Source organism: Benincasa hispida, chromosome 1 (genome assembly GCF_009727055.1).
Source record: "Benincasa hispida cultivar B227 chromosome 1, ASM972705v1, whole genome shotgun sequence".
Taxonomy (NCBI): Eukaryota; Viridiplantae; Streptophyta; class Magnoliopsida; order Cucurbitales; family Cucurbitaceae; genus Benincasa; species Benincasa hispida.
The window spans coordinates 26,170,860-26,186,789 of record NC_052349.1 but is presented as its reverse complement, the minus strand read 5'-3'; the positions used below and the strand labels follow the sequence as shown (position 1 = coordinate 26,186,789).

Sequence of the window (15,930 nt, the reverse complement as noted above, 5' to 3'; positions counted from 1 at the left end):
TTTTATATACCATCATTTTCACAATATAGCTTATAATTAATTAAAAAATTTTCTACAAAAAAAAAAAAAAGTGCATCGCTGATTTAAAATTAAATCTAGGTTTAAATCCTATTTTGGTAATTAAACTTTGAATCTTGTTCTATTTTGGTCCATATGTTTTAAAAAACGATTTTTAGTCCATACTATTAAGATTTTGTTAACTTCTAGATGAAATTGCATATAGAAATCTTAGATTTTTTGAGCGTGCCTAATTGCTAGCTTAGTCATTTAAGAATACAAGTTAATACTTCTTAAAAATTTAGGAACTAAAATGGGTAATTTAAAAGTTTAGGGTCTAAATTAGATCAATATTCAATGTCCAATCTAATTATGCAAGGGAGTAAAAAAAAAAAAAGGGTTCAACTTAAGTAGTAAGGAATCTATGTGAAAATTCCCAGGTAACAATTGGTTGAATATGTGCGACCTTGGAATCCGTCAAGACGAGAGTCGTCTGTGGCTAATTCCGTCACCGTCTCGTCGAACACCAAACAAATCTCAATCACACAGTGATCTCTTGAGAGAGAGATGTTGGAATTCCATTGCTGTTATCCTAATTGGTAGCTTCCGCAAATGGGCAGTGCCGACGTGATTGGACAACTGCTCCAATTCGATGTTGAAGACACTATATTTGTTGCGGTGGGCACCGATGTCGACGACGCTGAAGCTACTCTTATTTGGGCTGTCCAAAACTTCACCGGCAAGAGTTTCTGTCTGCTTCATGTTCATCACCTTGCTCCCAGTGAGTTCAGTATTTCTGTTGCTACAATCTACTGCTTTTGAAGTATATGCTCATAGTCAAATGGCTAGAATTAGTTTCGAATTCGCCTCGTAGATCTTTTGCCTCTCTCTCCTCACTGATCTGTGTAGAAAAAACTCTTCATTAAAGCTAGCTGACATGTTAACTTCGACATTAGGTTGTAAAATGAAGTTTAATGAAATCTTCAGCATGACAGTGATATCAAAATTAGGGTGATTCAGGATTGGGGGATTGGGGATTGTGGTTGTGATTCTCTTTCTTGAACTAATAGCTACAAATTTCAATTTCTTGTAGTTATCTGCCACTGAATTCAATTAGTCAAGGTGCCTAGGGTGGTAGTATAGGTCAGCTGCCAATTCAAAATTATATCTGGTTCTGGAATGGAATGGCTAGTATTTGGATGTACTGCAGTTCCCTTTTGGTTTTGGTTTCTCTCTGCATTAGCTTTTACGGTGTCCGACGTTCATTGATCAGAGGGTTGGGTTTTCTTGCTGGACTGGTTGAGGGTAGTGCCTGCACAATGGCATTTCAAAAGCTCCTTTAAGCTCTCTCGTTTAAACCAAAACCCTAATATTTGAATCAATATCAATTCTCTTTCAAATGAGGGGGAGAGATGTTTTAATTATAGAAAAATTGATTACAAGTAGGCTAAATAACAGCTAACTAACAAGTAACTAACTGTTTATTAACAAAATTTTATTCCAACTCCCTTTCGTTGATTCTTGGTACACCATATTCCGCCCCCTAAAATTCAGACTCGACCTCAAGGATATCAAGAAGCTAACTGGAATTCTTCAGGAGAAAAGTAGGGTTTCATATCTCCTACATTGAATATTGGATTGATATGAAGGTCAAGTGGTAGCTCAATGCGATAAGCATTCGAACCATATCTTCGTAGGATTTTAAAAGGCCCTAATTGTCTGTCTTTCAGCTTGTTGTAAGTTCTAGTTGAGAATCTTGTCTTACGTAGGTGGATCATTACAAGGTCTCCTTTGTAATTGACTTATCTTCTTGATTTGTCTTTAGTTTCCTTGTAAGACTGCGTGGTCTTCTCTAAATGGTCATGAACTTCTTAGTGCAATTCTTCTATTCTTTCAATCATACTTTCAGCTTCAAGACTGATATCCACGTAAGAAGGTAAATTGGCAAGATCAAATGTGAGTCAAGGAGGTTGAGTGTATACTACTTAAAAGGGGCATCTTCCCGTTGATCTATTCTTCATATTATTAAAAGCAAACTCCGCTTGAGCAAGGGACAAATCTCATAGCTTTGGTCGTGAACCACTTAAACATCATATAAGATTTCCCAATGTTCTATTGGTTACTTCAGTTTGGCTGTCAGTTTGTGGATGTGAAGTGGTGCTGAACTTCAAACTAGCGTCAAACTTCTTCCATAAAATACGCCAAAAATGACTTAAGAATTTTACTTCCCTATCTGAGACGATTGATTTAAGTACTCCATGAAGTCAAACTACCTCTCTAAAGAAAAGGTTAGCAATCTTTGAATCATTTGTTTTCTTGCATGCTAGAAAATGGGTCATTTTGCTGAAACGATCCACAACCACCATGATTGCATCATATCCCTTTTGAGGGTGTTTGTTTCAAGGGTTAGGCATCCTAAGGCCAACCCTTATTTGGAACAAGGTTTAGGAAAAGGTTTCCCACCCTCTTTCCATGGGTTTGAATAGTAAACACTATTCAAACCCATGGGTTACATTTTTTTTTTTAAAATTTATTTTAGGAAGTTTGTTGGCCAACTTCCAGACACCATCTTCGACGGCCGCTATAGGCCAACATCGACCACCACCTCCGACGACCATCGCCGGCCACCTTTTGTCACCACTTCCGGCGACCCTGTCGATGGATTTCTGGCCGCCGACTCTAGCCAAATTTCGGTCGCCGTCGGCCAACTTTGACCACCACCCTTGGTGATCGCTGTTGGCTAACTTCGACGACCATCGTCAGCGACCCTTGCCGGCGAACTTCTAACCACCGACTCTGGCCAAACTTTGGCTACCATCGATCAACTTTGGAAAACATTAATAAAAGCATTTTTAGTATATAACAAACTAAACAAACTTGTATATAAAAATACTTCTAAGAAAGAGTTGTCAAACACGTGTGTTTTTATTTTAAATCAAGAGTGTTTAAATAAAAAATTTTCTAATTCATTCCAAACAGGCATTTGTTTAATGATAATAATATTTTAAAATAAACTCTCTTCTATTTTTTTTTCATTTGGAGTTTTTTCTTTTTAATTATTATTATTTATTAGATTATCTTTTTTAATTCGCTCTCTTCCATTTGTTTATATGTTTCCTTTATTTAAGGAGATTTCCTTTATTTTTTTTTTCTATTTCTCCTAGTTGTAACTACAAGAAGCATCCCTTATATGCTTTTCTTCTTCTTCTTATATACATATTTTTAATAAAAATTGAATAGTAAGGTGGGGAAAAAAGTAAATTGAACTAGATTTTTGCATAATTAAGTAGAAAACCCCAATTTAAATTAGTAAAAGAGACAAATGTTTGTATAACATTTTATTTCAAAACCTAATAAAATCAAAATATCACATTATAAAACAATAAATAAAATAAAATTATAATTTTAGTCAAATCTATATTTCAAAATTTTAAAAAAAAGATATTCTTCTAAATTTTTTAGATTATTTTAAACTTAGCTATATTAAAATAATTAAGATGACAAGTTTGAACTAATTTAAAATCTAATCATTGATTAAATACAAGAAAATATTTCACAAACTCAAAATTTATAAATCTGCACTTCATTCCTAGGCTTTCTAAGCATGTACTCCAAACACAGGTTTCTTAAACCCAGACTTCCAAAACCTGCACTCCAAACACAGTTTTCTTAAACCCAGATTACCCAAACCTCCCAGCCTAACCCACAGGATTAACATTCCCAAGCTTAGCATTCCAAACCTGCAAACCAAATGCCCCCTTTGTATTTTGGGTAGATCAAGAACAAAATCAACAGATAGGTCTTTCCAAATGGTTGTGGGGATCGGTAATGGAGTATATAATCCGGCATTTGTAGAAGTTCCTTTGGCTTTTTGACAAACAACACACCTTCTGACAAAATTATTAACATCTTTTTGAAGCTGTGGCCAATAGAATCGATTGGATATTAATTTAGATCTTTTGTCTTGGCCAAAGTGCCCTGCTAAACCTCCGGAGTGAGCTTCTTTTAGGAGAGCTTCTCGAAGAGATGTATAAGGAATACACAACTAAGAAACTGTCCGTAATATGGAAGTCTTCAGCATTCAAGAAATTAGTACACTTGTTCCAAATATCAACAAAGTCTCGATCATTTTCATATAATTCTGTTAGGTAAGAAAATGTAGTTACTTTTGTAGCTAATGTAGTTAGAATCAACCATTTTCTATTAAGAGCATCAACAACCTTATTCTCCTTGCCTGATTGACGTTTGATCAAGAATTCAAATCTTTCTACAAATGAAATCCACTGCACATGCATGCGCTAATATTCTTTTGAGATTGTAAGTATTTGAGTGTAAGTGATATGTGATTAGGAGAAACTCCTTGGATAGAAGATAATGCTCCCATTGTTTGAGAGCACGAACAAGAGCATATAATTCCTGCTCATATGTACTCCATTTTTGTCTTGAAAGATTGAGTTTTTCACTAAAATACTCAAGTGGGTGGCCTTGTTGAAATAGGACAGCTCCAATACTGGAGTACAAGCATCCATTGCCACTTCGAAAGGTAAGGAGAAGTCTGGTAGTTTTCAAAAGAGGGCTGTTGCTCAGTTTGTTCTTGGTGTTTTCGAAGCTGTTTTGTTGTTTTGGGCCCCAAATGAAGCTCCCTTTCTTTAGACAATCAGTCAAGGGTGCTGTCATAGAGCTGAAGTTCTTGATAAATTTCCTATAAAAGAAGGCCAAGCCTTGGACATGTTTCACAGAACTGGGGGTGAGCCATTGAGTGATAGCTTCAATTTTCTTTGGATCGACTCTGATTTGACTGTGACGTATTAGGAAGCCGAGGAAAGAAATTTCTTTCACAAGAAAGAGATACTTCATGTGATTGATATATAATCTTTCTGTTGTCAAAACTTGAGATAATTTGTGAAGATGTTGTAAGTGCTCCTTAATGCTCTTGCTATAAACCAAGATATCGTCAAAGTATACTACAATGAATTTATTAATAAAAAGGTGTAATACTTGGTTCATGAGTGATGAGTCTCATAAATGTGCTAGGAGCATTCGAAAGACCGAATGACATAACATGCCATTCAGAAAGTCCCTCATTGGTCTTGAAAGCGATCTTCCACTCATCGCCTAGTCTTATTCTTATTTGATGGTAGCCACTCTTCAAATCAACTTTTGAAAAACTCACTACCCCTCCAAGTTGATCAAGTAGGTCACTGATTCTTGGAATTGGAAAACGGTATCATAAGTATTTTCTCGCCCCTTGTGCAAGGCTCGAGTATCATATTGCCATGGTCTTTCTAAGAGTATGTGACAAACATCCATTTCGAGGATGTCACATACTATTTGATCTTTATAACTACTGCCAATTGAAAGAGGGATGGTACATATTTCACTTGTGCTTCGAGGACGCGAGTTCTCCCACATAGCGTCAAGGAACGAAGTAATCCTGAGATCGTATGGCACTCTTTGATCTTTATAACCACTACCAATTGAAAGAGGGATGGTACATATTTCACTTGTGCTTCGTTGCTTTTTTTCACCCAACCCATCTTATAGGGGTTTGGATGAGCTTCCACCTTAAGATTCAAGGATGTCACTAACTTCTTGGAGACAAAATTTTCGCCACTTCCACTGTCAATAATGCACACTTTGCCATTAATCGTGCATTTTGTTTTGAAGAGGCAATGCTTTGAGGGTTTGAGTCTTCTTTGGGAGTGTTTAGCATCCTTTGGAGAACACAAGATACCCTATCTCCATCATCCAGTTCAATGAGCTTGGTTTCTTCTTCTTCACTGTGTTCAGTCGGGGCTTCTTCATCTCCTTCTTCTATAGAAGCTACTGTCTTTCTTTGTGGACACTCATTGGATAAGTGACCAGCTTGGCCACATCGGAAGCACCTACCCAAAGAGGTTCGAGTATATGGGTTTTGGATTTTCTTCTTGGTTGTTGTTTTTGTGGACTTCTCTATCATTCCCTCCAAGCCATTTTTCTCTTTTTCTTTGGCCGAGGATATGGAAGATGGTTGATTAGTGATTTTAAATGAGGAAGTTACTTTCTTGCTTGAAGATGTCTCCCACGGGTTCTTTCTTGAAAATTTCTTAGATCGCAATTCATTAAGTTCCTCCACAGTTTCGGCAAAAGTAATCACATCAGCCAACACATTAAATTGCTGAAGTTTCACCTTGTCTATGATGTCCATACGCAAATCTCCAACGAATTTTGCAATCAAGTATTGTTCATTTTCAGCCAAATTGGTTCTTGCCCCCCCAATGATGGAACTCTTCCACAAAATCAGCTACTGACCGAGAGCCTTGTCTACAATTTCGGTATTGATTGTATAAGGTTTACTCATAATTTGGAGGAAGAAACCTCTCCTTCATCAACTTCTTCATCTTCTCCCACGTTCGAATAGGTCTCTTGCCTTGTCGTTGGCGATTTCTCTCCGATTGATCCCACCATGCGGATGCACCCCCCTTCAATTTAAAAGTTACTAGTTGTACCTTCTTGTGCTTTGGGGTATTCATATAATCAAAGAAGATCTCCGTGTTCTTGATCCAATCAAGAAATGCCTCTATATCATGCTTACCATTGCAAAATGGTAAGTCTATCTTCATCTTAAAGTCATAAAACTCTCCCCGAGCATTACCTCTGCCTTCTCGGCCTCTTCTTGCATCAAAATACTCTTCTTCTAAGTCATCCTCGGTCAAAGAACTCCAATCTTGGAATTCTTTATGCCTTTCTTGCTCCATTGGGCGTTTTCTTGGTTCTTGCAGTGGTCTATGGATTCTTGGATCCCGTTCTTAAAAGTTTTCTTGATGAAACTGGAAATTTGTTTGGCCCTCCAATGCTTCTTCTTCCTCTCCTTCCCCAAATTTGATTGAAAATCGGAGCTTCTTCCTCAACTTGGGCCGGTCCCAACATTGCATTCATTCTTCTCATGATCATTGCTATAGATCCTTGAAGATTGTTCAACGTTCCTTGAATTCCCTCCAAGGAGCTTTCCACGAACAACAGGCGTCGCATGGTGGATCTTGAAGAGGGTGGGGGTGTCTTCCACCTCTTGAACTAGCACCGGTGCATCATCTCCTCTCGGATGCACGTGTCTTCCTCTCGCCATTCGTCCAAGGATGCTGTTATTCTGTGGTATAAACCAAAACTCTAATTTTTGAGTCAATATCAATTCTCTCTCAAATGAGGGAGAGGGGTTATTTATAGGAAAATTGATTACAAGTAGGCTGAATAACAACTAACTAATTGTTCTAACTAACTTTTATTCTAACTCCCTTACATCGATTCCTGGTACACCACTCTGGTAGGTTTCTCTCGTTTACCTATCTTACTTTGGTTGTTTGTTTCTTACTTAGAGAACCAAAAAAAAAAAAAAAAAAAAAAAAAAAAAGAAAAGAAGAAGAAAAGAAAGGAAAGAATCCCTAAAAATGTGAAATATATGAAAATTGATGAGAGTGGTTTATCCATAGTAGTTTTTGTAACATGTGTCATGGAGTTGGATGGGTTTTTCACATTTCTACTTTATGGCATTCTGTTAAAGTTTCTCAGATTTTGTTTAAGAAATTTATGAATCAAGTTTAGTACAAGTACAAAATGTAATGAATATTTTTCCGTGGATGCAATTAATAAATATTAAGGCATAAATCTAGGAGTTCTCCCTTTTAAAATTTGTTGGTTATATTTTGTGCTAGAAAATATTTTATATTTGTGAGGCTAAATTATTGAAAATACGCCTGAGCTTTGTTCTTTGTTTAAAAAATATCCATATACTTTCAAAGGTTTCAACAGTGCCCTTCAGTTTTTTTTTTTTTTTTTAAAAAAGTTAAAAATACCTTGATTGTTAGTTTTGGATGGAAATCATAACCATTAGTACTTGTTTTAAAAATACCCCTAAACTTTCAAAAACTTCATTAATACTTTTATACCTTAAGAAAAAGTTCTAAAATACCCTTGCCGTACTTTTGAATGGAAACTAGAAACTATCAATACTCTGTTTCAAAAATACTCTCGATTTTTCAAAAATTTCATTAATATCCTTAAACTTTAAGAAAAAGTTCAAAGATATCCTTATTGTTAGTATATGGATGGACTAGAAAATACCCCTTAACTTTAAAAAAATTGCATTAATACCCTTAACTCTTTTTTTCTATGCCGTTACTGTTAGTATATGGACAAAAATCATTTATCTACACCTATCACTTCTCTCCCTTCTCTGCTTCAATCTATAGCCACTGACACTCTTTCTTCAATGCCCTCCTACTCCTCTTATTCTATTCCACAATCTCTAAAACTACCCTCTTCAATCAAGATATTTACTTATAGCAAGACTAAAAAGGTGGATAATAGAATCGCTAAGGGACCTTAAAACTTAAATATTTTCATCCATATGGTAGCGGTAAGAGCTTTTTAAAATGGTTTTTAAAGGTTGAGGGTATTAATGCAGCTTTTGAAGATTCAGAGGTACTTTTTAAATGTGGTACTATTGGTTTCTGTCCATATACTAGTGGAAAATGATGTTTTTTTTTTTTTTTTTTATTCTTTTTTGAAATTTGAAGAGTATTAATGAAACTTTCAAAAGTTGAGGGGTATTTTTGAAACAGAGTACTTTTCCATCCAAAACTAAATGCAAGGGTATTTTTTAAACTTTTTGAAAATTTAAAGGTATTATTGAAACTTTTAAAAGTTTAGGGATATTTTTAAAATAAAGTACAAAGTTTAGGGGTATTTTATATAATTTAGCCAACTTGTAATTTCTTTGTTAGTAACAAGAATAAAAACAATGTATACTGTTGACATCACAAATATGCACTATATTAAAAATGTGAGTCTTGAATGTGAGATACTGAGGTTGCATTAGACAATAGTCTTTGTTGGTTTCTAATTTTGGAGAATTATGTCTATTTAGGAAAGGTCTGTACTTTTTTCTTTGTATGAAGCTGAAAATTTTTCTCATTTGCTTCTCTATTATTAGAACATAGGTATTGGAACTCTTATAATTATTATCCAAATCTTCTATTATTATGACAGCTAAATGTCATGAGTGTGCAATTTCCAGTTGGTTCTAATAGAATACTATTTGAGGAGCTGTTGATTAAAGTTCTTTTTCTCTGTCTTGCAAGCATTTGGAATTGAAAAATTAAATTGTTCAATAGAGTCCTTATTTCTCTGAGTTTGAGAAAGGGAAATATTTGTGCAAGACAATTATATTCCTTAAAATACAAAGAACAAATGAACAGAATGGGTCCTCATAGTTGGCCATTGCCATTCAAGTATTAAAAATTCCCACAACATTCCCACATTCTATTGCATATACATTTAAAATCTAATGTAATGTACAATTATGTACATGACATTGTTTTCTTTTTGTTTCAAATAATTGACAACTTCTGATGTCAGTGCCTTTTGCCTTTCTATATCTGATTGGAGGTTAGTAAGAGGAGTTTATAGTGACTTAACTTTTGTATCATAAGTGGTCTTATACAATGTTATCCTTGCATGCAGAAAATGAAGAGCCATCTTCCTATACACTAAAAGAACATATAGACAAGGCATTCGAGGAACCCGAAAGGCAAAAGCCTTTTGAACTTCTTAATCAATATGTTCTCATTCTTGCCAAACTGGGGGTATCATTTCAATTCCCATATTAGTTAAGGATTACTTTTTTTTTATAGGAAGATAAATTTAATTATTATAAAGACTATTGTAGTATGCTACTCTAGTTTGATAATGTTTGCATGCAAGAGAGTGTTAATGAGTCGGTGGTATGACAACTTTGTACTTTTCATATTAATCAATAAAAAGAATTTTATTGGTTATTACTCAAATTGATGAATTGGCTTAATTTGTAGGTACAAGCCCAAAAAGTATGGATTGAGACGAACAACGTTGAGAGAGGGATTGTTGAAATTATTGCTCAGTACGGTATTAAATGGCTAGTCATGGGCTTAGACACAGAAAGATACAATATGAAGTATGCATCATTTACTGTTATTATGAGCTTTCTGGGAAATTGGATTTTTCTTCTAATGTTTAGTGGCTACATATGCTTAGTACTATCTTAATGTTGTCTTTGAGATCTATTTACTTTTTAGCTCAACAACAAATGGTGGTGGGAGATTCAAACATCCAACCTTTTGGTGTCTAGACCAGTTGAGTTATGTTCAGGTTGACCAACAACATCTATTTATTTGTCTCAAAAAGCCTAATTAGGGCAAAGGATGGTTACCTTACATGGAATTACATGCTTTTATAAATATGAAATGCGTATATTTTTTCCACCAAGAAAATTATTATATTTCCTTGAAGTGACAACGCATAAAATACACTTCATAGAACTGTATGGTTTTTCTTTTTGCAGTTTGGAATGTAAATCTCTTATATAATACTATAATTCAAAAGATGAGGTGGCTGTTCAGGGGGAGTTATTTTTTACTTGCAAGTGTGTCATTTTGTATTGTCCACTTCACTAGTATTTGATTTCCTTGCTCAATTGCATTATTAGGAGGTCCATAGGATTGAAGTCCAAGAAAGCTTTCTATGTATCCCAGCAAGCACCAATATGTTGCGATATATGGTTTGTCTGCAGAGGACGCCTTATATACTCGAGGTATTTTGATGTTTTAGAATTTGATTGGTCTTGATTTCAAGGATGGATGATGATCTTTATGCTTGATGTTTTATCCATTGGGCTACTTGTGATGACTGATTTCTTTATTAAATGTCAAACTTTTATTAAATTAAATTGATGGTAGAATTCTCATATTTCTACACAGTATTTTAACTTTTCCAGGTTTTCTACATCTCAGATTCCCTCTAGGGTTGAACTAACAATTAATTTGACTTTTTACTCTTTCTTCAATTGGCTGCATGTATTATTTGTTCGTCATTACCTCAGTAAGATTCCTATTAAAATAGGCAGGGCAGAATGGGAAGATTCAATCCATTGCCGCTGGAAAATTTGGAAATAGGAATCAACCATACCAACCGTCTGAGACCAGAATCTGTGACTTGTAAGGTATCGCACATATTCAATTTTTATTCCTCTGACATCTGATTTTCTAAGTATTTCTCCTTGAGCGGTATTGGTTTCCACAAAGAGGACAGCAGAGTTACATTTGTTGCAGAACTTTGCAGATGCTCAAGAAAAGGAGAATGCGTGTGATAGGATAAGCAGGTTTAGATATCAAGATTTGGTGGATAAAAATTGTTCCAATAATGGAGACCTGGGTACTTCAAGGACAACGCTATTGTTAAAGAATGAGGTGAGCAAAGACATCCCTCCAATTCACAAGTTTGGGAGGTGGTGAGGTTTATAATGCATTTTTGTGAGCTTCCATTAATCAGAATTTTTGTAATTTTCAGCTTGGTGTAATTCTTTTGGATTAGAGTCCGTTTCTTTTAGTTTGTTGTGGATTCCGTTTGTAAGCTTTTCTTTTTTGGTATTCCATGGCATATTGATGAATGCTCAGCTTCTTAAAATTTATACATATATATATCACAAGTTTGAAAATGACTTCAATTTTGCTTTCGGTTACTTTTCATGTGATTATGGGGAAACATTTGAAATGTGAGTACCTTGTACTTTTAATATTCTATCCATTATTTGCTGGTGGCCCAACCCCACTGATCAGCGGAAGATTTCACCAATCAAAAGGCTAGTTTTGAAAGATAACAAGGGGTTGAAGTTATTAAATTTTTAACGTAGAGGATTGGATCTTGGACCTCGGTCTCTACAAACATCCAATACTTATCACCATCGCCTTGGGTTCCAAGGAACATAGATTCTGCATCTAATGGGTTTCACCATATTTCATTTTGCATGGTATTCAATAAACAAGAAATTTGATAAATTTTTAAGCGAGGCACTGAATTATCTTTTAACATCGTTATGTATTTAAACATAACTGATGGATCATGAATTTCTTAGGGAGTAAAAGGTGGACATCCAGTTAGCCAGAGTGGTTTGCAAGAAGAAGGCTTGATGAATGTTAAGTCCATACAAGACTTTGAGGAAGTGAAGGCTTGGGTAGAGGAAGATGTTGTGGGTGCTGAACTCAAGGTATTTTGTGATTGTTTCCTGAAGTAAAATGAACTTTTGTGGAAGAAAGAGTAGTTTTTCTGATCTTGGTTGATTCTGGATAGTTGAAGGTTGGCAGGATTTCATTTTTGTTTATAGGTTGTAACATACCCCCTCTTCTCCAGCATACTATTATATGTGAGATCAATTGTTACAAGGGCATATGGATAAGAAAGCTCAATGATTAGATAAATGTGATGATTGACATATTAAGACTTCCTCGGGAGTTCTGCATGCTAATTTGTTTGTCAAATCGATAAAGGATGTTCTTTCTGTCATCTTACAGGCTAAATCATCAGAAAGCTCGTGTATGGAGGAGGTGAAGAAAAGAAGAGAGATGGAAGAACTTTTAGAGAGAGAGAAAAAGGAAGTAGAACGAATGAACAAAGAGCATGATGAGCTTTTGAAAGAACTACAACATGTCCAAGAGCAGAAATCATTACTTGAGAGAAAAGCTTCGGAGTACCAGTGTGAGGTGGAGGAGTTGGAGAAGAAGATGTTTGCAGCTATTGACCTCTTAGTAAGTTTTAAGGAAAAACGAGATAAGTTGCAGATAGAGCATGAAGGTGCAGTGGACAAGCTTCGCAAGCTGAAGAATATTGTTAAAAAGGAACCTTCACGCTATCGCAGTGCAGAAATGCCTACATTCTCCTTTATGGAAATAATTGAAGCAACGAGAAACTTTGACCCTTCCTGGAAGATTGGTGAGGGAAGACATGGTAATGTTTATAAAGGCCTCCTCCGTCACATGGATGTTGCTCTAAAAATGTTTCCTTCGTATGGTTCTCATTCCCAATCAACGTTCCAATACGAGGTAAATCTTGCTAAATAATAAAACAAGTTGGTTGTCACAGCATTCTCATCTGAAGAAAATTCTAAAAAGTAAACTGCTTAAAGAAATGGTCAGTCTTTATGATGTGTTATCATTGAATACATCTGATCTATACAAGCATTCTTAACTAGTTTTATGATTTGAAAGTAAGCCTTTGATACTGTACTTTTTCTCTGTAACAGCCAACAGACATTGTTGGGGAAAATTTTTATGGTACATTATCAAATCATCACTAACCTCACAAATTGGTAGTTTATAATAAATTCAATATTCTAAGCCACCATGTTTTAACTAGTGGTTTGCAAGGGCAATGGAAGTAATGAAGAGTTTAAGAATTATAAATTAAAGTTATGGTGTCCTGTCCATCAATCCACGAGTATTTGTGGTAACTAAATGCAACGGGTCAAACAATTGCTCAGTAAGAATTGGTGTACAAGTTGGTGATATATATATAAATTCTACTTTATTCTCATGGTTTCCCATCGCATGTATGCTTGTAGATGAACATACCCAATATATGGACTATTATTAATATGAAAGAGGAGGAACCAACACTTTAGGGATTTAATATATTGGTTTAAGTCTCCACTAACCTAAAAACCTAGTAGTTGGAGTAAGTTTAATAACTTCACTACATTGTTCACATTCATGTTTTGTTTGCTGGTTTATGATTTTATACACAACTGATCTTTTAACTATGTGTTTCGGTTTTCTATTGTTGAGTAACAGGTTGAGGTCTTGAGTAGGGTCAGGCATCCCAACCTGGTTTCGATTATTGGAGCATGTCCAGAATCTAGGTTAATAGTGTATGAGAATTTGAAAAATGGAAGCTTGGAAGACCACCTTTCCTACAAAAATCACAATCGCCCACTTTCATGGCAGATACGGATTCGCATTGCTGCTGATATCTGCTCAGCCCTTATATTTCTACATTACAGCAACCCTTGCATTGTCCATGGAGATATAAAACCAAGCAAAATCCTACTTGATGCCAATTTTATTGCCAAACTAGGTGGCCTGGGCATCTCTCGTTTGATCCCCCAAGAAGAGAAGGTGGCATCAGTATGTAATATGTCGAAAGAAGATAATCCATATATAGATCCCGAGTATCTTGAGACTGGAAGGTTCGCTCCAGAATCAGACGTCTACTCTCTTGGTGTTATTTTGCTGCGAATTTTAACTGCCAGAGCACCTCCGGGAATTGTAAAAGATGTAAAATGTGCCCTAGAAAATGACGAGATTGGTGCCATTCTGGACTCATCAGCTGGAGACTGGCCACATGATCTAGCAGAGCAATTAGCTCTTGTGGCATTGAGGTGCTGTGAGAAGGAAAAGTTGGATCGGCCTGACCTTGTCTCAGAATTATGGAGTGTTTTGGAGCCAATGAGATCCATTGCCTCAGCATCATGTTCAAGTTTGAAAAAACACGCTCGAGTGCCTGCCCATTTTACGTGTCCCATTTTTCAGGTAAAAGTCTAGCCAAAAATGGTTTACTGAGCATGTTTTGTAAATGTACATTTAAAGAGAGAGAGAGAAAGGGGGGAAACTTACTGAAAAGCGTTTGATTGATTTTACAGGAAATTATGAAAGATCCACTCATTGCTGCAGATGGATTCACATACGAAGCTGACGCAATAAGAGGATGGTTCAAAAGTGGCCACAACACTTCTCCGATGACAAATCTTAAACTTGAGCACTGTAATCTTGTGCCAAATTATGCTCTTTTGAATGCAATTCAAGAGTGGCAGCATCAGCTATGACAACTTTGGTTTGGCTTCCTTTGCACCTTCACCTTCCAGAAAAGAATACAAACTGGTAAGGCTTGGTACAAAAGCTGTCCCATAATAACAGTTCATACATGTTATTTACATATGCCTATATATTTCCTTCGATGTACAGAACATTATTATAGACCTAAATAAATCATAGTCATACTGCTGATTTAAAGTCTAATGTTAATAGAATCAAAACCATGCTGGTCAAAACGCTTTTATCTTACATTTTAATGAACTCTTCTTAGTAACATGGTGAAAGATTTTATCATTTGAATTAATTGGAGGTTTGCCTAGGGCTCAGAGATTATCTTCTTTGACCACTGAAAAGCCATTGGATGGGGTGGTCATTTGTTCTTACAAGAAGTAAAAAGATATGCCCCCAACAACAAATTAAGTCTTTTGATGTCAATCGAAAACTGACATTACAGGGGTACAATACCAGTTGCCTGGCTGACATCGAAGAAGATGTTATTAAAAGTATTCGCCACTTTTAATTTCAGGTGAACTTTTAATGTCAGTTTTCACTTGAAGATGACTTTAATGTCGGTTTTCGACCAACATTGAATACCTATGATAACATCTTCTTTGATGTTGATCGCATTTGATGTCTGTCAAAAATTTCTCCGATATTAAACATTTGTTTTTATGACTAATAATACTTATCATCATTAATTTATTGAAAAAATAAAAAAAATTGATACGCACGTATAAATCAATAATATTTCTCTCACTTGTACATGCACAAAATAAAATCTCAATGACTTTGTATACAACATCAACTCTCACATTTACTGGTCCTGGAATATGAATTACAACGGTCTAGATATAAAATTTAAATACTCAAAATAATACAACAGATAGTGTTAATGAATTCATCCACATTTCGTCATCCATAATATGCACCATCTACTGTAGCATAAACATGAGAGTTGTCCATAGCTTTCTATCTATAGGGTGTAATAAATGCATTTCCATTCTTTGAGTGTCTTCCAAGAGATTACCTACAACTAAAAATACCTTTGGATTACTTAATAACAAGCTAGAAATTAAAATGAGGTAGAAACTAAGGAGAGAACCAAGACATCTTTAAAGAATACACCTATACTAATATAAATTTTGTAATTGAAGGCTCATTCAATATAGGTTACCGAGTTCCATAAAATACATGAAATTTCTAAGAGGGAAAAGCAAGTGAAGGATGAACATGCACACCTTTCCATTTGTGAGAGTTTAAAATGTTGGAATTCATGAAG

General features: G+C 35.3%; 1 protein-coding gene across 8 annotated transcripts; it reads left to right on the top strand.

Moving 5' to 3' along the window:
* Nucleotides 1-441: 441 nt before the first annotated feature.
* On the top strand, nucleotides 442-14,900 carry LOC120081741 (U-box domain-containing protein 32-like). Of its 8 annotated transcripts, none has more exons than XM_039036864.1 (11): nucleotides 442-778; nucleotides 9,496-9,617; nucleotides 9,843-9,964; nucleotides 10,086-10,142; nucleotides 10,496-10,600; nucleotides 10,909-11,003; nucleotides 11,128-11,255; nucleotides 11,921-12,052; nucleotides 12,357-12,884; nucleotides 13,632-14,369; nucleotides 14,480-14,900. In XM_039036864.1, the coding sequence occupies exons 1-11, from the start codon at nucleotides 610-612 to the stop codon at nucleotides 14,660-14,662; spliced, it is 2,379 nt and encodes a 792-aa protein (XP_038892792.1). In that variant the 5' UTR covers nucleotides 442-609; the 3' UTR covers nucleotides 14,663-14,900. The 8 variants fall into 8 exon arrangements, with proteins under 8 accessions (XP_038892792.1, XP_038892784.1, XP_038892802.1 ...); XM_039036856.1 differs by having other exon boundaries at nucleotides 10,909-11,008; nucleotides 11,118-11,255; XM_039036874.1 differs by lacking the exon at nucleotides 10,086-10,142 and having other exon boundaries at nucleotides 10,909-11,008; nucleotides 11,118-11,255.
* The last annotated feature ends 1,030 nt before the right edge of the window (nucleotides 14,901-15,930 follow it).

Bases quoted from the DNA above. Each gene is read 5' to 3' on its own strand.
- LOC120081741 (XM_039036856.1), top strand. From the start codon at position 610: ATGGGCAGTGCCGACGTGATTGGACAACTGCTCCAATTCGATGTTGAA. The intron at 9,618-9,842 runs GTATCATTTCAA...CTTAATTTGTAG, and splicing joins TCATTCTTGCCAAACTGGGG to GTACAAGCCCAAAAAGTATG. The intron at 9,965-10,085 runs GTATGCATCATT...TTTACTTTTTAG, and splicing joins ACAGAAAGATACAATATGAA to CTCAACAACAAATGGTGGTG.